This window comes from Oncorhynchus clarkii, chromosome 9, assembly GCF_045791955.1.
Source record: "Oncorhynchus clarkii lewisi isolate Uvic-CL-2024 chromosome 9, UVic_Ocla_1.0, whole genome shotgun sequence".
Taxonomy (NCBI): Eukaryota; Metazoa; Chordata; class Actinopteri; order Salmoniformes; family Salmonidae; genus Oncorhynchus; species Oncorhynchus clarkii.
In genome coordinates, this window is record NC_092155.1 from 58,301,719 (window position 1) to 58,328,616 (window position 26,898).

The 26,898-nt window shown below is 42.5% G+C and overlaps 1 protein-coding gene across 4 annotated transcripts in view; it reads right to left on the bottom strand.

Annotated features, from left to right (window-relative positions):
• Positions 1–26,898, bottom strand: part of LOC139416624 (protein kinase C and casein kinase substrate in neurons protein 1-like) — a 47,497-nt gene that overhangs the window by 10,636 nt on the left and 9,963 nt on the right. For 2 of the 4 annotated variants that reach the window (XM_071165508.1, XM_071165505.1), the window contains exons 3-5: positions 2,985–3,114; positions 927–1,083; positions 137–372 (exon numbers count right to left, since the gene is read on the bottom strand). In XM_071165508.1, coding sequence (XP_071021609.1) covers positions 137–372; positions 927–1,083; positions 2,985–3,047 — 456 coding nt within the window. In that variant the 5' untranslated portion in view covers positions 3,048–3,114. Of the gene's footprint in view, positions 1–136; positions 373–926; positions 1,084–2,984; positions 3,115–4,182; positions 4,248–11,922; positions 12,148–26,898 lie in introns of those variants that run through there. The other 2 variants (XM_071165506.1, XM_071165507.1) reach the window with 2 other exon arrangements.

Consider the following 26,898-nt stretch of genomic DNA (forward strand, 5'->3'; position numbering starts at 1 on the left):
ATCAAATGCCTACTCACATATCAAATATAGTGTCCCCTGTATTGGATTTAAGAATAACATGGTTTTCCTGTTAGAAATGCAAGTACACATGGAGGATACAACAGATCCCCTTCCCTAACCCTTCCAGTCCATTTACCTCTTTGAGCTTCTTGGCCCATGGTTTCTGGGCCTTCTTGAAGCCCTCGTCGGCCTCTTTGGCCTCCTTGAAGCCTCCGATCATCTGCTTGTGGTATGCCTCCTTCTGCCAGTTCTTGACCTTCTCCAGGTCTTCGTTGAGCAGGCCGTTCTTCACCTCCTGGTGCAGCTCACTCACCTTCTCAGCCTCGGTCATCACACCCAGCCACGCCCTCTCCACGGTGCCATACTGTGGTCCTGGGGTTAGAGAATATCACAGGGAGACATTCAATCACAACATATAGGTGGCAGAAAAATATGATGGAAAATATGAACGCGATCAACTCAGTGTTAGCCCTTTGATTGGAAGGTTGGGAATTTGATCCCTGACCAAGTCATACCAAAGACTGTAAAAATGAGACCCAATGCACTTGTGCGTGGCACTAAGCATTAAGGAGATAGATTGGGGTTAAGGCCCTGCGATAGACTAACATCCTGTCCAGGGGGTGTACTTGTACATCAAGCTGCCTCGTGCTACAGAAACAGGAAATAGGCTCCTGCTCCTATGAGGTGTTCCGGCTCATGCAAGGCTACTTACATTCAATCAAAACATATAGGTTTCAGAAAATATGACTGTTGTCATCTTACAGAAAACACTCACAATACAGCTGAGCAGTGAGATGAATCAAATGAATTTAATATGGGATGAAGACCTCAAAACAGACTGCAACAAAAGCCACCATATGAGTAGCTTCTAATCCACACAGTAAGATTTGGTTCATTGATTGAACCTCTCCAATCCCGATATTGACCTTTCTCGATCAGCTGTCTCCATCTCTTGGACCAGGCGGTCAGCTGGTCACCATAGGCCTTCTCAATCTTGGCACGTTCCTGAAGGCAGCCCATGAGGTCATTGCAGAGCCGGTGGCCGTCGTCAATCCGCTTGACGGCCCGCTTGTAGTTCCCCACCTGAGAATAGTGAGAGGTTAGATTAAAGGTCCAAGTTACATAAAATAGGAAAACACAAGGCTTCTCTTGAATTGACATACTGGTATCAATGATTGAGGATGAGGATGCAGTCATTTGCACACAAAAAAACTAAAATATGTAAGTGCAACACGCCAAATCTCTAAGACAACTAAGATATTTTGAAATGGAAATAACTAATCTGATGGGCCAACATAAACTGTCAATTAATTTTCTTTCTTGGGAGAGTCAAATTAGAAATGTAGTCAAATGGAGTTAAATACTACAACTCTGATGTAGTGATAAAAATGATATGTTATCTTTTAATACCCTTGAGTAACAAAGAATCATCTGTACTCTCTTTCATCATTCTCATACTACCTTAAGATATGCCACCTTAAGAGATGCCACCTTAAGAGATGCCACCTTAAAGATGTCATCCAGTGATTTTGGAACTATTCCTGCTGAAAAGTGATATCCCAAGAATCAATGACAGGGAATAGCACACACTAAAGGGTCAAAAAATCTGTTTTTAGCAAAAGAGTGTTTTTTAGACACCTGCAAACTTCAAGGAGTAAGCCATTCTAGGAGTTGGTCTGATGGTGACTTTGTGATGTCATTGGCCTTCCCCCTTGCTTGAGGAAAAATAGAGGAGCGATAGAGAACAAAATAGGAAAGGCCCACCCCCAGCTTGTGCCATGTCATGAGGATACCTGGACCACCTTTTGAGATGTGCCTTTTATTAAGTAAATCAGGTCTTAAATGAGGTGAAAGGGAGACTGGAATAGGACTTTATTAAATGCAGTACAGAGATCTGAGGCCCCTCCCCCCAGTGCCTGCAGGGGGCGTGAGCTCATGGTGCATGACGGAGGGAGAGGTGGGGGGGGGGGGGCTCGTGCCTGTGCATGTGTAGTTATGCAATGGCAGTGGCTTTGTGTGAGTGTGTGTGCGCTCGGTGTGTGTGTCTAATGGCCCGTGCAAGTGTGCTTGTCCCTGTATGCACGCGCGCATGTCTGTGTGTGTGCTTGTGCACTGTGACTGCTATAATCCTGTACTCTGCTCTAATGCAGGCAGACAGATTATCAGGGATAGGACACTGACAGGACGAGGCAGAGACAGGAATGCAGCCCACAGTCACAGACCACTCTGTCCATTCAGACAGGACGGGCCCTGGGCTGGGTGGGACAGGTGTGGGGTACAGGGTACAGTGATTGCATCTGATTGCAGCAACAACAACCCGACATACATAAACTTGAGTTCTCAACTTCAGGTTATCAACAGTGTCTGTAGCCATACATTGTCCTCTATGTAAGATTAAAAACAAAGCCCCTTTGAGCAGAGTTCACAGTGTATAGATGATATTCAGATTTGCATTTGGTGTGTTTTTTGTCAGATATGTGCTTTTCATATCAAAACATCTAGCCCTGTGAGAGTCATTATGCTATTCACTATGCTGTGGCCAGGGCTTTCTTGGCCACATAGAGATCTATACAGGGCAGGTGCATGTAGGCTGAATGGCTCCCTCAGTGCTGCTTCTAACTGAGAGGCTCTGTCTGTCTGTGTGTCTGTGATCCTCCTCCATACGATGACACAAAAGGGTCTCTGTGTTCAGTGAATTCATTAGCACTAATTGGATATGTTCTGTGCAACAACAACAATATCAACGCATTGGAACAAGCAACCATATTCCTATGGATCTTCGCGGAAATTAAATGACCTACTGTATCATGTTTGTTTTCTGTTGTCAATAACCTTTTCAAACAGAGAAAAGAAGATGGTGGCCAGTCATGTCCATGTTTAATGTCTCCTAAAGAGGGATTGTTGTGTCTGACTTGGCTTATAAAGGTCGATAGGTTTTCCTTCACAGCCCAAAAGAACAGCATGGATGGTGTTTTCTGAAGTACCTCCCAAAAGCTGTCCATGGCGTCGTCAGCAGCAGCAGCAGATTCATCGTAGGACCCCGACATTTTCCTGGTTGTGGCAAAGCAGGCTAAACTCTAAATGTGTCAGCAGCAGAGCTGGGTTCCTCATGCACTGGAAGAGAAAGAGAGAGAGAAAGAGGAGAAAAGGAGGAAAGAGTGAGAATGCATAGCTATATAAATGCAATACAGTAGAACATCCTACACACCTAGAAAAAAAGGTGCTATCTAGAACCTCAAACTATTCTTCGGCTGTCCCTATAAGAAAACAATTTGAAGAACCCTTTTTCCAGGTAATGGAATCCAAAATAGTTCTACCTGGAACCAAAAAGGGTTCTCCTATGGGGACAGCCAAAGAGTGTACAACATTCATCATTTACATGATGATTCATCATTTACATGATGTGATATGATATAATAATAATACTTGGGCTCTCTATGGTATTCAGAAACCATGTTTTCTATAACCACTCAATGAGCAGCACCGATGAAAGGCTTCCTTTGGAGGCTCTGAGACAGCTCTAATAGTAAGGTAAAAATAGTATTCTGTCCCCATGAATACTACTCCCTGGCCCCGGGGAACAGAAAGGCCATTTTCCACACCCCTGTCCCAGAAACCATAGCACAGACACCACACAGACACCACAGCATCACTGTCATCATGGAGGTATGACCCTGCGTTGTACTACATAGTAGCTAAGCATAAAGTGTTCCTCTACCCTGACATATTCCATCTGGAAGACTGCAACACTACACATTCACTGCACACAGACAGGTAGGCATACTAACACACATGCATGTGTGCAAACGCACGCAAGGCTGAGCACATTGACACAAGCACACACATGGACACACACAGACACACACAGGACACGCACACCTGGATTTCCGTTTGGAAAATGTGGCGCCAGACAATGTGACCGGGAAGATTTTAATTGACCTTCCAGTTGAGAAATTTACCGGACCCATATGCACTGGGTGCATAACCCATTAGTCCGTCCATCCACAGAGCTCAGAATTATAGAAATCCCATTTAGATTATGGAAATGTTTATAACAGAACATGCAACTCATGTAATGTTGCAGCCAATAAAACGTCCTTTTCAAATATTCGCCAAAATACAATTTGCGGGAAAACACCATTCTAAACAGCATACATGACAGCGGTTCCATATGTGACATACCGGGGAATCTGAAGATGCAATCAACTAGGTTGGGTTGCTATTATGACTAGGATTGTACTTTCGGCTTCTGGACAACGGAAGAAAGATGGTATTAAAACCAATAGAACAGAAGAGAAATGGCAAAGTGGTGGGTCCAACAGGGAAGTAAATTGAAATACATTTGACAAAATAATATAATTACTCCTGTCTATACTAAAATAAAGAAATAATGAAAAATACTTCACCAGAAAGCAAGACTTAGCAACAGAAGAATAATCATTAGCTTATTATTATTTATTTTGGGCTGTGGATTGTTTCAAATCACAAGCTCGTAGAACTATGCCTATTTGGAAAACCCCAAAACCCCTATTGCTCGCGTGGCAATAGGCCAAGTTGATTATTTAGCTGTGGCTGTCAGTGAAAAGTATCTAAAATATGTCTGAAGATAATGTGGATTGAGTATAATTTAAAATGTTGAGACAAGAAGGGAGGGGTGTGTGGCAAAGATACAGACGAGTCTCTCTCCAGAATGGCTCTACTGTCTCTTGCCAATTCCTTGTGATTGTCTCCACCCCCCTCCAGGTGTCACCCATATTCCCTATTACCCTCAGTGTATTTATACCTGTGCTCTCTGTTTATCTGTTGCCAGTTCATCTTGTCTAGTCAAGTTAACCAGCGTGGTTTTTCTGTGCACCTGCTGTTTCCAAGTCTCTGTTTTTCTAGTCCTCCCGGTCCTGACCTTTGCCTGCCCTGACACTGAGCCCGCCTGCCTGACCATTCAGCCTGCCCTGACCTCGAGCCTGCCTGCCACTCTGTACCTCCTGGACTCTGACCTGGTTTATGATCTTTTGACAGTCCCTTGTTTTATAATAACTATCAGAGACTCGAACCATCTGCCTCCAATGTCGGCATCTGGGTCTCACCCTGTATCGTTATAGAGACTGCGTGAATCAGGCCTTCATGGTCAAATTTCTGCAAAGAAACCACTACTAAAGGACACCAATAAGAAGAGACTTGCTTGGACCAAGAAATAAGAGCAATGGACATTATACCAGTGGAAATCTGTCCTTTGGTCTGAGGAGTCCAAATTTTAGATTTTTGGTTCCAACCGCAGTGTCTTTGTGAGACGCAGAGTAGGTGAATGGATGAACTCTGTATGTGTGGTTCCCACCGTGAAGCATGGAGGAAAAGGTGTGAGGGTGCTTTGCTGGTGACACTGTCTGTGATTTATTTAAAATTCAAGGCACACTTAACTAGCATGGCTACCACAGCATTCTGCAGCAATAAGCCATCCCATATGGTTTGCGCTTAGTGGGACTATCTTTTGTTTTTCAACAGGACAATGACCCAACACACCTCAGGCCAGGACCTGGTTTATTTCATAACCGTTATTTATGAGATTTGACTTTTTAAAATGTGTTGTTTGTTTGGAGTGCTCCATGTGAGCAATGAGCATGTCTGGTTTCTCTTTCCTGATAATGTTTAGGGAGTACGCCCACCTGAGCACACATACGAGGTCCTGGCCTGCCGTGTGGAAATGTAGGGAAATGTATATACAGTGGGGAGAACAAGTATTTGATACACTGCCGTAGTGTGTTACTAATGGTTTTCTTTGAGACTGTGGTCCCAGCTCTCTTCAGGTCATTGACCAGGTCCTGCCGTGTAGTTCTGGGCTGATCCCTCACCTTCCTCATGGTCATTGATGCCCCACGAGGTGAGATCTTGCATGGAGCCCCAGACCGAGGGTGATTGACCGTCATCTTGAACTTCTTCCATTTTCTAATAATTGTGCCAACAGTTGTTGCCTTCTCACCAAGCTGCTTGCCTATTGTCCTGTAGCCCATCCCAGCCTTGTGCAGGTCTACAATTCTACCCCTGATGTCCTTACACAGCTCTCTGGTCTTGGCCATTGTGGAGAGGTTGGAGTCTGTTTGATTGAGTGTGTGGACAGGTGTCTTTTATACAGGTAACGAGTTCAAACAGGTGCAGTTATTACAGGTAATGAGTGGAGAACAGGGGGGCTGAGAGCCGGAATTCTTACTGATTGGTAGGTGATCAAATACTTATGTCATGCAATAAAATGCAAATGAATTACTTAAATCATACAATGTGATTTTCTGGATTTTTGTTTTAGATTTCATCTCTCACAGTTGAAGTGTACCTATGATAAAATTACAGACCTCTACATGCTTTGTAAGTAGGAGAACCTGCAAAATCGGCAGTGTATCAAATACTTGTTCTCCCCACTGTATATATATATATATATATATTTTTTTTTACATCAATTGCAAATGATAACATTAAAACTATAGTTCCTCACAGTAAGCTATTTGAAAAATCTTTCCAACATTCTCCCTCTCAGTAATCCCCAATCCTCGGGGTGATATAGCAATGGAAGTTAAAGGATTATTTTGGCTTTTTTTTCCTCCCGGTCATTTTGGCCAGCAACAGTTTTTTATTTATCGCCTTTTCATTTTTTTAATTGGCCAAAAGCCGGCTATTGCCGACTAATGGAAACCCTGATGCACACACTGTATATCCTTTCTCTGAAAAGTCTACAAGAAGTTATACAGCCCAGATATCAGACAGTAAAAGAGACCAAAATAGACATTTATTTCACATTAACATCTAGTGTAAGTTTATACAACTGTAGGTGCCCTCTAACAATGTGATTCAACTGCCAATTACTTTGTAAACCTTTCCACTTTCTAAAAAATATAGTGCTTCCTGGCTTTCCTCCAAGATTTGAGATGAATAGACGATTAGTATCTATTCCTTTGACGGTTGGTCGATGTTTCCCTGCGAATAATAAAATAGCACAGACTATTCTTGTATTGAGCTCTAATTGAAACCTAATCTATTTTGCTCTCCTTTCCTGTCTCAATGAACTATTTATTAGTGGCACCTCTTTCAGGCCTAAAAGTCTCCACAACTACCCAGTGCAAAATAGCAAGCACATGGAGGGATACACTACATAAAACAACATTAAATGGTCCCTAAACAAGGAAGGAAATGTCTTAAAGACAAAATCCTGAGCATGTGTGCCAGCCCAACAACAGCACCAATACTTGGTTTGAAACAGAACAAGCTACATAACAAGCTTTGGTTTATTTACAAATCATAAATGACAAAACATAAACAATGGAGCAATACAATCTCGGATTTGGGTTGATCGTAGAGTAAGACGCTAAGTTAGCAAGCCATTTAGACATGATATTTTTCTCTGGTGATGCTCCCTAAGAGGACAGAAGTAAAGGTGGCATGTCTGTTCGTTCTTCGGCTGTCTGCCATCTAGCATCTGTGTCACAGGGAATCACCAGGTGAACTGACTTACACACTGGCCATGTTCAGTAAATCCTTAGAGGGACCAACATAACATTTACCAACATAAGGTGAGTGTTGTGATCAGTTTGAGCCAAGCTGACATATTAGTGTCTTTAACACCTTACAGATGAGGATTGGTGGATCTCAGAAGCCAAGTTGTATGCACACATTTTCAGCCCTAATCTGTTACAAGGTCACCATAATCATGAACAGTCTACATTAAGACAGAAATTGTGTGGTTTGTGTGGTTGTGCCTGGGATTATATAGCAGTGGTTCCTAACTCCACTTCTCAAGTAACCCCAACAGTACACATTTTTGTTGTAGCCCTGGATAAACTCACCTGATTCAACTTAACAGGACTTGGTGATTAGTTGATAAGTTGAATCAGGTGTACTTGTCCAGGGCTACAATAAAAATGTGTGCTGTTCGGGGTACTCGAGGAGTGGAGTTGGGAAACACTGGTCTATAGGCTACTTGATAAAGTATGCAATAGAGAGGTAATATAGATAGACAGTGTGTTTACTTCTTCAAACACATTTCTGCAGTATATGACCTTGAAGCCTTGATGATGGGCTACTCATCTCAATCGGAACCCTGGAACATTTTGTTCCTTGTGTGATGAATCGTGACTAGCAGGAGCGCCCAGCAGCACAGGCAGGGCAGCTATACTGCAGATACAGGACAGCAATGTCTGCATCAGCCCCGTAGTAATACAAACACAACAGTTATCGTCACTGCGCATCACACTATCTTGTGTAAATCCAAGGCAGTTACACTACTGGTCAAAGGTTTTAGAACACCTACTCATTCAAGGGTTTTTCTTTATTTTTACTATTTTCTACATTGTAGAAAGAATAATAGTGAAGACATCAAAACTATGAAATAACACATATGGAATCATATAGTAACCAAAAAAGTGTTATACAAATCAAAATATATTTTATGTTTGAGATTCTTCAAATAGCCACCCTTTGCCTTGATGACATATTTGCACACTCTTGGCATTCTAAACCAGCTTCATGAGGTAGTCACCTGGAAAGCATTTCAATTAACAGGTGTGCCTTCTTAAAAGTTAATTTGTGGAATTTCTTTCCTTCCTAATGTGTTTGAGCCAATCAGTTGTGTTGTGACAAGGTAGGGGGATATACAGAAGACAGCCCTATTTGGTAAAAGATCAAGTCCATATTATGGCAAGAACAGCTCAAATAAGCAAAGAAAAACGACAGTCCATCATTACTTTAAGACATGAAGGTCAGTCAATATTGAATTTTTCTAGAACCTTGACAGTTTCTTCAAGAGCAGCCACAAAAACCATCAAGCGCTATGATGAAACTGGCTCTCATGAGGACCGCCACAGGAATGGAAGACCCAGAGTTACCTCTGCAGCAGAGGATATGTTCATTAGAGTTACCAGCCTTAGAAATTGCAGCCCAAATAAATTCTTCACAGAGTTCAAGTGAACGGACACATCTCAACATCAACCGTTCATAGGAGACTGTCAGAGTCAGGCCTTCATGCACGAATTGCTGCAAAGAAACCACTACTAAAGGACATCAATAAGAAGAAGAGACTTGCTTTGACCAAGAAACATGAGAAATGGACAGTAGACTGGTGGAAATTTGTCCTTTGGTCTGATGAGTCCAAATTGGAAATTGTCTTTATGAAATGCGATGTCTTTATGAAATGCGGTGTGAGTGAACGGATGATCTTCGCATGTGTATTTCCCACCGTAAAGCATGGAGGAGAAGGTGTGATGGTGCTTTGCTGGTGATGCTGTCAGATTTATTTAGAATTGAAGGCACACTTAACCAGCATGGCTACCACAGCATTCTGCAGCAATATGCCATCCCATATGGTTTGGGCTTAGTGGGACTATAATTTGTTTTTCAACTGGACAATGACCCAACACACCCCCAGGCTGTGTAAGGGCTATTTTACCAAGAAGGAGAGTGATGGAGTGCTGCATCAGATGACCTGGCCTCTACAATCCCCCGACCTCAACCAAATTGAGATGGTTTGGGATGAGTTGGACCGCAGAGTGAAGGAAAAGCAGCCAACCAGTGCTTGGCATATGTGAGAACTCCTTCAAGACTGTTGGAAAAGCAATCCAGGTGAAGCTGGTTGAGAGAATGCCAAGAGTGTGCAAAGCTGTCATTGAGGCAAAGGGTGGCTATTTGAAGAATCTCAAATATCAAATATATTTTGATTTGTTTTTTAACTATGTACTCCGAGAGTCGGGAAGGAAGTTCAGGGAGTGAATACAGGAGCGGACCGGTCACCTCTGCTAAGGCGCGGGAGCATGATGACCAAGAGGCCGGAGAGAGACCATATGTGACAGTACCGTCTCCTCGGCGCGTTCGGCTCCAGCCGCAGGACGCCAACCACAGGGACGATCCCGGGAATCCAGAGCGGACCGGTCGCCTCCGCTGTTTACTGTTTACTGTCACAGAGTTATTGCCTTGTAGTTTTATGAGCAATAAGATCTATACCATGCATGGTAATCAGAAGTCGTGACTCAGCAAGGCATTAAATCTGTTTGATATGCTGCAGACAATGTTTCATCCAGGGGAACCAAGACATTTCACTCTTTGACCCGCTGGTCAGTTTCTCTAGATAATCTCAACCAAGTTAGGACCCGCCCATTATTATTGGTGCGCTTCTCATTTCAGTGAGATCATAGGTCCGCCTACCTGTCTGTCAGTCTGGCCCTCCAATTAGCCTCTGGATCCCTGGCTAAGAGGCATGCTGTCCTCCAGAGCCGGCTAAGCCCCTGCAAGACTCGAAAAGCTGAGCTCATGAAGAAACCCACATGGTTCTATACCGCACACTACTATAATATAGTTATTATACCATAGTGAGGCAGTTTCTAAATGTGAATAAAGCTAGATTATGCTTTCAACATTCATTAATTTGGGTGAAGTATGTGAATGTGAAATGTCATTGTCAAACATGCTTCATTTTGCAGGCATTTCCATACATTGAATTATATTGGATAAACACTCAACCACACCTAAACATAACTGCATACTCTTTGAATGAACTGTATAAAACCTTTGCTTTAGCGTTAAGTTATTTACTGTATTTATGTGCAAAAACAAAAACAAAAAACATTTTACATTATCAATGCTAATACTGTATATTTACATGTAAACACGCTTGTGACATTGAAAAGCTAACTAAGCACACCTAACCTTCAGCAGAATTACCATTATTGTGAAATAACAAGGGAAAAACAGAACTCATACCATTCCAAAATCATCTTGTGAGACAAGCTACATGGAAGGTCACAGTCCTTTCATGCATGGTTAACCTCTCAAACTATTATAGGGTCAAATGCTTATTGCTAGATTGGTTACTGGCACAATGTTTGTTAATACTAAAGGACAATGTGGACACAAAGGTCCTCAGGCTCAGATGGTCACACTACAGAATGGCATGTGCCACAAACAAAAGTGATCATCACTTGAGGGGATGTGTACCCCTGCACATTGAATCGGTACCGGTACCCCCTGTATATAGCCTCTTTATTGTTATTTTATTGTGTTACTTTTTTTAAACTTCAGTTTATTTAGCAAATATTCTCTTACTTAAAAAATATAAAAATATAAAAAAGTTTGATTTAATTTAATTTGGGAGGTAGGGAGACATGCTGCTTAATTATTTTGGTCAATCTGCCAGTAGATTGTCTTCCTTTGCAATGCGTGGTGAGGAGATGAGAAAGACAGAGAATAGCCTAATTGATTGAAACATCAATTGATGTTCAGTATGACAGGTGTCAAATCTAAACATTAAAATAGCTACATCAAAGTTTCAATATATTGCACATCATTTTCATGTTGCTTGTGGGTTTCAAGGCCACTAAATGTGCCAGTCCAAACAGATTCTACTTCTCCTTTTCAGAACAAGACTCAAAAGGTTATTTTCACTTACTGTACCTAAAACTGATACAGTAAGCTGATCTTAGTATCAAGCCTTTTCCACCATAAAAAATGATTGAGTATCTTTTGCTTAATGAGGAGAATATGCCTATAAAAATGATCCAAACAGTTCTAATAGGCTACCCTGTTTTCTTGACAATTTATCAAACCATATCTCTAATATAAACTTGGTGCCCATATAAAAAACACGACCAGTACACAGTCTCTCCCTTAATAACTAGAGGATAGACGGTTTTGACCAACTGAAGGCAACATTAAATGACTTGGATAAGAGACATACATCCGAATGTCATATAATTGGGTCCATTAGAGTTTTGATCCAATCCTTGGGCAATTAATGAATCAACGACCTCTCTTGAAGACATAGCTTGCAGGATATTGCACTGTACAATCAACATACTAGGATCTGTCTAACAGCACAGCCAGAAGGAAATAAAGGCAAAGGTCAAAGCCATTATGGCTCAGAAATGAGCAACAATATTAATGATTTTTGCTTACCCTATTTGCACCCATGAAAACAGATTGAAGGACACTATCAAAAATAAATGTATATCCACAAGCCCTTGTGGGAACCATACACGGGCTACTCCCTCTTCGAGTCTTATTTTGTAGTCCAGATTTGGCTTCTGTTTGAATTCATTAGCAGGGAGAACAGTGGGCTCTGTTGAACTTCTTTGTTTTTGGCCGTCTTGGCCCGACCCAGTGTGAACAAGCCAGTGTTTCTCAATGGTGGACAGATAATCCTGCAATGTTCCAATTGAATGGCTTAGAAGGGGAGGGAGGGTGAAGAAGAGGATAGGAAAAGATAGGAGGAGCAATATAATATAAATGCATTGCAGAGTGTGAGAGAGAGGAGGATGCAATGAAGGAGTCTGAGATTACACTAACTACCAGGATGTGATTATGTATTGATAGGCTAGCTAGCTAAACGTGCAAGGCATCCCAAACGTGTGTGAGAGAGAGAGATATATTGAGGCTGTGCTCAGTGTGTGTGATTGTGTATGCAAAAAAGCAGCATGCAAACCTACTGCCTGAATACAGATGGTATATGCTTAGATGAGGTGACTGGTGTGGAATAATGAAATAAGGAGTGGTATTGTTAAACATAATGATATATTATCTATGACTTCGTATATTGTGTAGCATGGGAGAGCATGTTCATACTTTCATCATAGGGCTGTTTGTCGCTCTTCTAAAGCCTTGTGAGTGAGAACCACAAAACACTTGTAAACCTATTACAGTAATCAGATTTCAGTCAGGTTCTAACTTTATTCTCTCACACCCTACCATCCCCCTTTCTGACACGTTTTAGAAATGAGGCTGATTACCAAACCAGGAAGCTTACTCAAATACGCCTGAACCCATCTATAACTCACTCTTATCTAAACAATATGAATTCCATAAACACTGGTGGTTGTCATGGCTACTGTTGGACAGAAATACACTCTGAGAAGACCTTCAACTGAGAAGCTGATAGGGAGGACACTCAAGGAGAGAGGGGAGGAAAGAGGAGGAACTGGAGAGAGAAAGTGATAGGGAGGGGGAGAGTGAGGCTTCTGAAGGAGAGCGAGAGAGTGAGAGCGAGAGAGAGACAGCGAGGAAGGGAGGTAGGGAGATGAGACTTGGTGGAGCAGGTGCATAGAGCAATGGAAGCTGTTGTGAGAAAACAGTTGGTGAGCGGAATAGAGAGTGCCACCGGGTCAGAGTGGTAGCTAAATAGATCAGGAGAGAGACGTGATTCATCTCCGGGGCGTGCGGGCACTGCGGTTACAGCGGCAGGGTGGAATAAACAGGCTGTTGAATGTTGCTAGGAGACAGACAGAGCTACAGCGCTGTGTGCAGGGGGCTTGCATCATCACAGTGGAGATGAGATGAGGGTGGGAAGCTGGCCATTATCCACATTCAGGCGAAAACATAAGGGGTGGTTAGGTGGATGAGTGTCGTCAGGTGACTCTGCAATCAACTCCTATAGGATCTTCTCATATCCATAACAGCACAGCACCTGCACTCCAGTGAAAATGAGCAGACTATCTCGGTAAACACATCAGGCATTCAGCGGTGTGTGTGGATGGAAGATGGGTGTTTGTAAAAGATTGTTAGAAAGGAAGGGGCAGAGGGTAAATGTGACGGGGGGGGGGGGGGTTATTGTTGTATTTATCAGTGGAATGTGTTCTACAGTGGGTCCTGTGCTCTGCTCGCTGGGCCATGGATTGTGAGAGTTAAATCAGAGCTGACATGGCCATCCAGATGGGGAGACTGCAGCAGTATCTAAAAAATAACCTCCCTCTCCCCTTCTCCCCTGTCACACAGACAACAGAACATGTTCATAGCCTCCCTCTCCTCTATACCTGTACTGCTATACCCAGACAACAGAATATGTTCATAGCCTCCCTCTCCTCTATACCTGTACTGCTATACCCAGACAACAGAACATGTTCATAGCCTCCCTCTCCTCTATACCTGTACTGCTATACCCAGACAACAAAATATGTTCATAGCCTCCCTCTCCTCTATACCTGTACTGCTATACCCAGACAACAAAACATTTCCATAGCCTCCCTCTCCTCTATACCTGTACTGCTATACCCAGACAACAGAATATGTTCATAGCCTCCCTCTCCTCTATACCTGTACTGCTATACCCAGACAACAGAACATGTTCATAGCCTCCCTCTCCTCTATACCTGTACTGCTATACCCAGACAACAAAATATGTTCATAGCCTCCCTCTCCTCTATACCTGTACTGCTATACCCAGACAACAAAATATGTTCATAGCCTCCCTCTCCTCTATACCTGTACTGCTATACCCAGACAACAAAACATGTCCATAGCCTCCCTCTCCTCTATACCTGTACTGCTATACCCAGACAACAAAACATGTCCATAGCCTACCTCTCCTCTATACCTGTACTGCTATACCCAGACAACAGAATATGTTCATAGCCTCCCTCTCCTCTATACCTGTACTGCTATACCCAGACAACAAAACATGTCCATAGCCTCCCTCTCCTCTATACCTGTACTGCTATACCCAGACAACAGAATATGTTCACAGCCTCCCTCTCCTCTATACCTGTACTGCTATACCCAGACAACAGAAGATGTTCCTTGACACGATTCAAATGTATTTTGGGTCAAAAAAATCTGTCTCTCAAACATGTACAGTTCTATGCAATGGCTGCTTCCAGTAGTCGGTGTTGCCATACCTCCAAAATCACGTCGTTGTCACGCCTCCCTTTGAGATTTGGAGAATGTTGTATTGCAAAAAATGGTTTGAATGGTCTGCTGGTACCAGCGGCACAATTTTGATTGTGTGTTTCATTTCAAGACCCCTCCTTTGACACGCCCATAGAAGGGGTGCTGTAAACGTTACTGTTTTCCTGTCGGGTAGTTGCTGCCTATGCTAGTTTCAAGTGCTAGTTTTCACATTATAAAGTGTGGGTGACAGTCTGTGATTTATATTTATTGAAAGTGGATTACGCTCTTAAAGACAAACGTCACAACACGTTCTAAATCGCTCGAGTGACACTTTTTTCCCATTCACCATTCAATGTGAACAAGACAAAGGAGCTGATCGTGGACTACAGGAAAAGACGGGCCGAACAGGCCCCCATTAACGACAGGGCTGTAGTGGAGCGGGTTGAGAGTTTCAAGTTCCTTGGTGTCCACATCACCAATGAACTACCAGATCCTCAAAAAGTTCTACAGCTGCATCATTGAGAGCATTCTGACCAGTTGCATCACAGCCTGGTATGGTAACTGCTCTGCTGATCACACCGCTCACGTCGCGTGCGTGCTTCGCATTGCAAAATACATTTCCACACGTTATTCAATCATTGCACCCACACTGCTTGCTCATGCCAACGAGCATCTGTGTTGCCAGGCGCTAAAATAGAAGCTGCTTCTATTTGTGATGCAGATCGCGCTGCAAGTCCTGCCTCTCCTATCTCCTCATTAGTTTATAGAAGCAGATACCCACATACCATCTCCTCATTGGTTATACCCACATGGGTGATTGAAAGAGGAACTGAGGTCGATCATCGTCATGGTAATACTATTAGATGACAATCGCCATGTAAGGTCCAAAGAAGAAAAAGCCTGAAAGGAGGAGAGATGACCAGAAACAATTCGGTTGACCGTTTTATTTGATCCACATGGTTGCTGGCTGCGCTTTGCTACCACCAAAGATATTGTCCATTATTTCGTTTTTGTAAGAACCCAAAAAACAGAGGCAGTTGGAGAACCTATTCAAGTGAGTAAATACATTTTTTCAATAAAAAAAACAATGTATTATATGATAGATAGCTAGCTAGCTGGCTACAGTAGGCCACTTTGTAGGCTAACTCATCTAAGCTGCTAGCTAGCTAGCTAACTAACTTTACACACTGTTTAGCTAAGTGAATGAAATGTCATCAGCTAGCTATCTTCCTATTAGCTAGGTATCTTAATCAATGTAAATAAAAAAATGCAGTCCCCAAGTGCATTTGTAGATAATAGCCATGAAAGAGGATGAAATTGCAGCTCCAGATGTCAGTAAAGGGAGAGTGTAGGCTACTGGATAAGGGAGGTCATTTTTTGGAAGGACATTTTTAAAAGATTCACCAGTTCCAGTACCTAGAGGGGAAAACTTTGAGGACATAGAGATAATAGCAACATAATGTTAAGTGCTGTCTAATTTGAGTATAATGAAACCCGTTTCTTTGTGATGTTTTCTGTCCTCAGATATGGAAAGCTGTGAAAGCCTGTTTCCAATGAATATCCTAAGAGACTAATGGTGTATCCTAAATGCCATGGGTTATGTGTGTAGGCCTACCTATGTTAGAAAATGTTGTATACAAAAATACAGTTAATCACTCACAATGTATAAACCTATTACAATTGGAGCAGGCCAACCTTGCTGGAGGTCTGCAGGGTTCTATTTCAGCCCAGCAATAACACACCTGATTCAACTCAAATCAAATCTAATGAGTTGATAATCAAGTGTGCTATTGCTGGGCTGGTATAGAAGTCTCCTCACCCAGTAGATTAGGGATCAGTGGAGCAAGGTAGATCAGTATATTAGGGATCAGTGGAGCAAGGTAGATCAGTAGATTAGGGATCAGTGGAGCAAGGTAGATCAGTAGATTAGGGATCAGTGGAGCAAGGTAGATCAGTAGATTAGGGATCAGTGGAGCAAGGTAGATCAGTAGATTAGGGATCAGTGGAGCAAGGTAGATCAGTAGATTAGGGATCAGATGGAGCAGTGGAAAGTAGATCAGTAGATTAGGGATCAGTGGAGCAAGGTAGATCAGTAGATTAGGGATCAGTGGAGCAAGGTAGATCAGTAGATTAGGGATCAGTGGAGCAAGGTAGATCAGTAGATTAGGGATCAGTGGAGCAAGGTAGATCAGTAGATTAGGGATCAGTGGAGCAAGGTAGATCAGTAGATTAGGGATCAGTGGAGCAAGGTAGATCAGTAGATTAGGGATCAGTGGAGCAAAGTAGATCAGTAGATTAGGGATCAGTGGAGCAAGGTAGATCAGTAGATTAGGGATCAGTGGAGCAGTAGATTAGGGATCAGTGGAGCAGATCAGTAGATTAGGGATCAGTGGAGCAAGGTAGATCAGTAGATTAAAGTAGATCAGTAGATTAGGGATCAGTGGAGCAAGGTAGATCAGTAGATTAGGGATCAGTGGAGCAAGGTAGATCAGTAGATTAGGGATCAGTGGAGCAAGGTTGGCCACTGCTGGTATGGAGTTTTTTTTTTAACCTGAAATAAAGTTTTTGTAATAATAGCCTACTTGTTACTGCTCAATTATCTATTGTTGTTTAGACTAAGATGTCTAATCTTTACATACGAGTTAGCTTATTTGTACATTTTGAAGTGATGACGTGTTGATTATTTGAAGTGATGTGTTTATTCAAAATGAACTAGTGTCAATGTTGATTAATCACCTATCACAATCATGCAATAATGAGGGGAAGGGGTTCTGTCTGTAATGGGTCTGTGTTTTCAAATGAATACTTCCTTTTTGTCTAGTTGTAAGATCTCCAATGTGTTTTATTTGATTGTCACTCTCTCTCAGTATATCAACGATGTGAATCCATTCTGCAGCTCATATGGCATGCATCGCCAACGCAGCCATAGGCCTACAGTATGACGGCATTACTGGCCTTATGGGCATCTGTCATATGAAGCAGAGAATAGCTCAACTCACACATGTTGAGCTATATGTTCTCAATTCAAAATGATACCAGTAGACAATGTATATGAGGCAAACCATGTACCAGATTTTTTACATGCCTTTTAAGTGCTGAGAAATACATTGGTTTAGTGCAAATCCAACCCTTGTAATTTAGTATGAAAATAAGGAGATGACAATTAAGCTACGGGAGATGAGCATTACAGACATTAACATTTTATGAGGGTAATTTTATTTAATTCTATACAGTAATGTCGCTTGCAAAATGATTGCAGTTGTTCCCATAGATACTGTAGACAGTACATGGTTGCTCTATGTATCACTGACTCTGGATAAGCTAGAGACACAGCTAACCTTTTATAAAAAAATTTGGTTGGCTTTATAATCGTGAGAGAAAATTAACTAGCTATTACGTTATACCTAGGTAGATTACAAGGTCAGCTGACTTTTCTCAAAACTAACCTGTGTTGGTCCAAAAAAGTGCATTCGGAAAGTATTCAGACCCCCTGACTTCTTACACAATTTGTTACATTACAGCCTTATTCTAAAATTGATTACATTTTCCTCATCAATCTACACACAATACCACATAATGACAATGCAAAAACAGTTTTAGAAAAGTTTTAGAAATGTTTGCAAATGTATTTTAAAAAACTATCCAGACCCTATACTCAGTACTTTGTTGAAGCACCTTTGGCAGCGATTACAGCATTGAGTCTTCTTGGATATGCAACTACAATCTTGGCACACCTGTATTTGGGGAGTTTCTCCCATTATTCTCTGCAGATCCTCTCAAGCTCTGTCAGGTTGGATGGGGACCATTGCTGTACAGCTTTTTTCAGGTCTCTCCAGAGATGTTCGATCTGGTTCAAGTCCGGGCTCTGGCTGGGCCACTGAAGGACATTCAGAGACTTGTCCAGAAGCCACTCCTGCATGGTCTCGGCTGTGTGCTTAGGGCCGCTGTCCTGTTGATTGGTGCAGAGTGCTGCAGAGATGGTTGTCCTTCTGGAAGGTTCTCCCATCTCCACAGAGGAACTCTGGAGCTCTATCAAAGTGACCATCGGGTTCTTGGTCACCTCCCTGACCAAGGCCTTTCTCCCCCAATTGCTCAGTTTTTCCAGGCAGCCAGCTCTAGGAAGAGTCTTGGTGGTAACAAACTTCTTTCATTTAAGAATGATGGAAGCAATGCTGCAGAAATGTGTTGGTACCCTTCCCCAAATCTGTGCCTCGACATAATCCAAAAGGTGCTTCGACAAAGTACTGAGTAAAGGGTCTGAATACTTGTGTAAATGTCATATTTCAGTTTTCAATTGTTAATAAATTAGCAAAAATGTCTAAACCTATTTTTGCTTTGTCCTTATTGGGTATTGTGTGTAGATTGATGAGAATTTTTTTTAACCAATTTTAGAATATGGCTGCAATGTAACAACATTTGGAAAAAGTCAAGGGGAATACTTTCCAAATGCACTTTGTTGAGATTGACATAGTCTATTTATTGTGCTATTGGTTGTGTGGTGCATTGGCACACAAACCTATTGGTGGATTTTTTGGGGCATATATTTTACATACCTACAAATATGGCATCAAAATGTTGAAAATCTGATTTCGCCCTAGCCAATGATTGTCTGATTGTAGTGTAGGCCTCAATGAAACAGGCAGGGAGATTAAGCTTGTTCGTTGTGGTCAGTGAACCCTCAACCTTCTGGCCCGTAGCCCTCAGGGGCATTGACTTTACCACAAAAGTATTTTTAATGGGCAAAGTCGATATCCACGTTTATAAACACAAGATTGCTACCGTTATTGTTATTTGTGGTCGTAAACATTATTTTGAGTTAATTCTATGAAGAGGAAGGGTGTGCTAATTTTTTAAAGTACAAGGGGAGAGTCATGTGAAAATATTTTTTACGTTGGGGAGGGGGATGCACTTTTTTATGACACCTTCAATTGGACCAGTCCCTATGACACCTTCAATTGGACCAGTCCCTATGAGACCTTCAATTGGACCAGTCCCTATGACACCTTCAATTAGACCAGTCCCTATGAGACTTTCAATTGGACCAGTCCCTATGACACCTTCAATTGGACCAGTCCCTATGACACCTTCAATTGGACCAGTCCCTATGACACCTTCAATTAGACCAGTCCCTATGACACCTTCAATTAGACCAGTCCCTATGACACCTTCAATTGGACCAGTCCCTATGACACCTTCAATTGAACCAGTCCCTATGACACCTTCAATTAGACCAGTCCCTATGAGACCTTCAATTAGACCAGTCCCTATGACACCTTCAATTGGACCAGTCCCTATGACACCTTCAATTAGACCAGTCCCTATGAGACCTTCAATTGGACCAGTCCCTATGACACCTTCAATTGGACCAGTCCCTATGACACCTTCAATTGGACCAGTCCCTATGACACCTTCAATTGGACCAGTCCCTATGACACCTTCAATTAGACCAGTCCCTATGACACCTTCAATTGGACCAGTCCCTATGAGACCTTCAATTGGACCAGTCCCTATAACACCTTCAATTGGACCAGTCCCTATGACACCTTCAATTGAACCAGTCCCTATGACACCTTCAATTGGACCAGTCCCTATGACACCTTCAATTGAACCAGTCCCTATGACACCTTCAATTAGACCAGTCCCTATGAGACCTTCAATTAGACCAGTCCCTATGACACCTTCAATTGGACCAGTCCCTATGACACCTTCAATTAGACCAGTCCCTATGAGACCTTCAATTGGACCAGTCCCTATGACACCTTCAATTGGACCAGTCCCTATGACACCTTCAATTGGACCAGTCCCTATGACACCTTCAATTGGACCAGTCCCTATGACACCTTCAATTAGACCAGTCCCTATGAGACCTTCAATTGGACCAGTCCCTATAACACCTTCAATTGGACCAGTCCCTATGACACCTTCAATTGAACCAGTCCCTATGACACCTTCAATTGGACCAGTCCCTATGACACCTTCAATTGGACCAGTCCCTATGACACCTTCAATTGGACCAGTCCCTATGACACCTTCAATTGGACCAGTCCCTATGACACCTTCAATTGGAACCAGTCCCTATGACACCTTCAATTGGACCAGTCCCTATGACACCTTCAATTGAACCAGTCCCTATGACACCTTCAATTGGACCAGTCCCTATGACACCTTCAATTGACACCTTCAATTAGACCAGTCCCTATGACACCTTCAATTGGACCAGTCCCTATGACACCTTCAATTGGACCAGTCCCTATGAGACTTTCAATTGGACCAGTCCCTATGACACCTTCAATTGAACCAGTCCCTATGACACCTTCAATTGAACCAGTCCCTATGACACCTTCAATTGGACCAGTCCCTATAACACCTTCAATTGGACCAGTCCCTATGACACCTTCAATTGGACCAGTCCCTATGACACCTTCAATTGGACCAGTCCCTATGACACCTTCAATTGGACCAGTCCCTGTGCCACCTTCAATTAGACCAGTCCCTATGACACCTTCAACTGGACCAGTCCCTATGACACCTTCAATTAGACCAGTCCCTATGACACCTTCAATTAGACCAGTCCCTATGAGACCTTCAATTGGACCAGTCCCTATGACACCTTCAATTGGACCAGTCCCTATGACACCTTCAATTTCTAACTTTCCCTAATCTGGTGCACACATTCGGAGCGCCGCCCAAGCAAGGCATTTCATTGGCTTGACGTGTTGCGAGGTGTCACTGATTTACATCAGCTTCCGACCCGTCTTTTTAGCTGATTTCTGCCATGGAAGTTCTCCAGGCTTCCTGTTTTAGGGAAGCCTGTTTCGCGATAAGGCTACCCTTGCAACAATGTGAGGAGGGTGAAACGTCATATGAGGACGACGATATGCATACTGCCCCACCCCCACTACACACCCACTGATGTATGAGACTGAAGTACTGTTGCAACATATCAAATGTCCTCTCAGAGAGAGGGAATGAAGGGGCTGCAGCACTGAGTGAGATATAAGTTCTACAGGCTGCTCTTTGGAAGCTCTTTGGAGAAAGGACTGGACATTGACTGGAAGCAAACCTAATCCAAGGCAGAATCTGAGCAGTATTGAGCATAATGTGAATGCACTGCAGTTTGTGTGCGTGGGATACATTCCTCCTCGTGTGAGTGGGAGGGAAACCAGTATGGTGCAGAAATGCATGTGGGCGGGACTGCGCTGTACACCATCACAATGATCATAATGAGCTCAGCCAGAGTGATTCAGTACAAATACACCAGTAACCACTGCATTCACATTGCCCCTAAATGTCTACTCAGATCTGGCCTTAACAAACAGACACACAGATGTAATACATCCTGCTCATACAACTAATCTCTGTCATCATGAATACACACAACCTCTCTCTCGCTAACTCACACAGGAAAAATAAATGAATTACCATTTGTAAATATTAGATTTTTCTCTTTCGTTACTGCAAAATATTAAAACATGTTTTAAAGCTCCCTAAGTTGTCTGTCTGCACAGAGCGGTCTGGCTGGAAGGGATCACTATTTGGGGAGACAAACGTGTGACTCAGTTCTCTGATTCAGAGGTGGCCTACAGTAGATAACAGAGCTCTAGGGCTTGCTGCAGGGCCAGGCCTTCCGCCTCTCCATCTCTCCCTGGATGGTGGAGGAACAAAGCCACCACACCCAGCTCCCTCACATCTTTCCCTGCTTCCATCCCCATTACGATGAGCTCTCATGCTAGATATTTCATCCTAGCCTGCCCAGCCCAGGCCCAGCATTCCGTTAGAGTACAGCAGGAACAGCTGCTGATGTCATTGCTCCAGCAGGCAAGAGCCACTGACCCGGTCACATGGGACAAGCTTAGCCTGGTCAGTATTGAACTCTGTGGTCTTGTTAAGATTCAAGGGACAGACAGATTTGGCCCTCTGTCCCTGTCAAAAGACTCTCTGCCTTTCTTTTTCTATATCTCTCTTTCTCATTATGTCTTTCTTTTCTTTCTCCTGAGAAAATGAAGATGGGTAAAGCAGACTCAACCTATGTTCTCAGGGGGACTTGATTCATTTCCCACCTTCACACCACATACTAAATCACTCCTGTCAAATCAACAAGAGTCAATACACAGTGTCAACAAAGAGCGGATCCAGCCCTGAGCATGGTGCTGAGAACAAACACAGCTACAGGATGAGTATAATAGCCACAGTAAATGTCTATATGCTACAAGACAGGCCAGAGCCAAGTAGACTAGCCATGCAGCAAAGCCAAAACCTTGCCATAATGTTAGAATAGCAATATCGGAATAAGCAGCTTTGAGTTTTTTTATGTGATTTTATTAGGATCCCCATTAGCCAGAGCTAGTCTAGCTAGTCTTACTTGGATCCGACGCGTAACAAAAAAGACATTACAAACAGAAGCCTTTACAATTTACATACATTTACATAGCTTAGCAGAAGCTCTTATCCAGGAGCAATTAGAGTTAAGTGCCTTGCTCAATGGAAATGGCAGATTTTACCTTTACCTTTTTTACCTAGTCGGCTTGATTCGATTCAAACCAGCGACCTTTCGTTTACTGGCCCAACACTCTTAACCGCTAGGCTACCTGCCGCCCTAGCATCTGGGCCAACGCGGGAACAATGAGCTACTTCTCTGGAGCAAAATAGACATACTATCATTCCCTGTTATACATTGAACGCCGTACACCTTAGTGTGATGTTATATGTGGAAAATTATTTTGTTAATTCATGAGCGACAACCTACCATTTTCTATTAGAATGTTATTTTAAAGTACCACTGCATACTCCATAATCCCTGAGGGGGCATTGACTGACTGGTCTGGTGTGAAAAAGGTCTTAAAAGAAAAGGAGGGAAAAAAAACAGAGAATGTACATAAAATAACTCACAGTCTATCTTGGAACTGTAAGATGGAGGAATGTCAAAATTACAACATGAAGAGATCAAAGTCAAGGTATACTGAACATAGTTCCATTCATTGTAATTGAGAGATTAATAGAGCTTAATGCAATGTTTGAATAGCAGTTTTCTATCAAGAGCCTCAGAATATACAGGTATGAATTCCCTGTGCACATACTGCATTACACATTTCTCTCTGTCTTGAAAGTCCTCACTGCACACACTGCATTATGATTAGCAATCATTTTCATTACAAAGCTTCAAGGAGAGCAAAATGTTGATGCAAATTTATAGCAGAGTACAATGGGGCAGCATGGTTTTCATTATTTTGATGGCGGCTCTGTTGCTGGCTGTGTGTGCAATTTAAGGACTGCATGTCCCCAATGTTACAGAAGCCTTATTATTAGAAGCCACTGTGTAGCATCATACTCATATTCTACAGCCCTGTCCAGGTAACAGAGAGAAAGAAAGACAGAGAGAAAGAAAAAGAGAGAGGTGCTGAATGGATAGTGTGTAGATCCCCAGGCTTGGCACTGCTGATATCGCACGGTAAGCAAGGGTGTTAGCTTTGTTCAAGGCACAAATTGCAGAGTGCACATACGTTGGACACACACTTCCATCCACACACATACACGCTAACCTACAACACTGACATGTATTGCCCCCATACATCAAACCACCACACACACACACCCTTAGCACATGTGATGCCTAGTCCTGATTTAACACACCCCTGTCCAGATAGTGCTGCTGCAATGCTTATGTAACCCACAAGCCTCCTGGTGACATTGAGTGTGGCAAACAGAGAAACCCATGGAGGGAGGGAAGAGAGTAGGGTGGAGAGCCGAGGAGGAGAAAGAGAGAGGAGGAGGAGGAAGACTGAGATATTTTAAAGGGTTTAAAAGGAAGGGAAGAAAATGAGCTGCACCAAAGATGATCTCGCCTCTTCCTCTTTGGCTGCACTGTACAGGAAGCAGCAACGTCTGTCCGCTCCACCACTTCCTTCTAACTGGGAGAGAGATAGTGAATGTGGACAGGGCTCTCATGGCCCTTCACACCGGTCCAGGTTTTCACAGAGCCGGGGCTGAGATACAGAGACAGAAGGAGCAGGGAAATGAGTGAAAGGAAGGAGGCGATAGTAAATCTGTGAGCGGAGCTCTTCAAACACCAGCCTTCTTCTTCCTTCTCTACGTTTAACTGCCTGTCGCTCCCCAGAATACTGATGGGGGCTCTTCAAAGGCACGGTAAATACTGCCAGAGTGTGTGTGTGTATATATATATATGTGTGTGTGATTCTTTTAACATGGCTGAATTAGGATGTTCATTCATTCTAAATCAGACAGCTTCAATAGAGAACTTCTCCATTTTCTTCTCAGAGTTCTCACCTTCTCTCAAATGTTCCCCTGGCTTCAATAGGTCTTAATAACCTGAATACATGTCTGTAATAAGAGGATATAGAGAATAAAAAATGTTTGTGGAATACATACATGATGGATGGTTAACAGCACTGAGGTGCAAATTGACGTTGTGATAACCAAGTAGAGACATTACATACCTTGACACACTCTCACAATAATCCCATGTTAATCTAGAATGATCACAGACACGGTGTGTCAACGGAGTACCTGCCCATCTTCCAAAAACATCTGAGACCCTACCTATTCAAAGAGTATCTTAAATAAGACATCTCAGTCTTAGCCCCACCTTCTTCTTATCCTACTGGCACTGACTTTGCTGATTACTTCTTTATTGAGGAAAAATGTGCTTACTACGATTGTGATATGTGGTTGTCTCAACTAGCTATTAGATGAATGCACTAACTGTAACTTGCTCTGGATTAGTGTGTCTGCTAAACAACTAAATGTAAAAAATAACTCAATGTAAATGGAGGGTAAAAATAAAACGGCAGAAGCCCTATTTCATTTTTAATTTTTTTACATTTATTTAAATTATTTGACTTTTCTAATTAATTCGTTTTTTTTTCAGAAGGACTAATGATGACTGACATTAATCTACATGCTATATAACACCATGTCTACCTACTGACATTAATCTACATGCTATCTAACACTGTGTTTAAACTACTGACAATCTACATGCTATTTAAAACCATGTCTAAACTACTGACATTAATCTACATGCTAACTGCTAACATTAAACTACATGCTATCTAAAACCATGTCTAAACTACTGACATTAATCTACATGCTAACTACTGACATTAATCTACATGCTATCTAAAACCATGTCTAAACTACTGACATTAATCTACAGCTTAGCCTTTGTAACACCTATACATAACACCTACATAACTACCTTACTACAATTATTATGGTGTGTCAGAGAGAGTTTAGAAGTGTCAGAGAGAGTTTAGCAGATGCATACATACAGAGCAAAGTGTACAGGGTCTACTACGGGTTTAGTCGTATCACAACCTCAAGTCAATCAAGGCAGTATATGAGCAGCACCAAACAGACATGACCAACCATGCCTGACAGTTGAGATACAAAGACAGGAGCTCTGTCTAAATGTGCAGACCATAAGCATCTTATGCTTCTATTAATACACAACTCTTAAGTCCACAGAGAGATCAGTCACTTTAAGGTCTAAGGTCTTGGTTGATGAAGGTTAATCTGACTATCGCGTACAGTCAGTGTATGCATTATGACTACAAAAGAACAATGGGTAACCTGACTAACTATTTTCATTCTTGCAATTTGTGCATTTGATGGATCGCACGCTATTGATTTACAGGACTTCATGCACGTACTGTACATGCACACACACAATTCCTGGAGTCCCTATTTTCCCACCAACACAGATCAGTATGTTTGAGTGGTTTGGAGTGTGCAGGTTAGGTCCCCTGTGTTTGTTCTAGGCTCCAGTTTGCTCCCATGCAGCTCCCTTCTATTCCCCAGCCCAGACAGCTGTGCTTCCCGGAGTAGAGTAGACCCACAGATTCGGGCCATGATGTGTTGATGATGAGCAGAGAATCCACTCTAACGACCCTGCATATGCAAACAACATGTCTGTGCTAACCAAACACAGCCTCCTCTCATCACCTCCCAGGAGTGGGAAGGAAGGTGCTCTTTTACAGACCACAAAGAGGAAGTGATCAAACAAGAAACTCTGTAATTATTCCAGAATTATTGTTTGACAGTGTATGTGCTATTTTAGGGGATATGATGAAAGCGCTTGTGATTTTATCATTTACTTTGCAGGCAAAACTGCAAGGGGAAGTCAGCAGTAAAGGATTGAACTGCAATCCATAGACCAGGTGAGACCAAATTTGGAATGAAAGGTTAAATACTAGAGGACACCAAGAACAAGTCAGAGAAGGTCTAGGGTATGTGGACATAGGTAAGTATTTACTG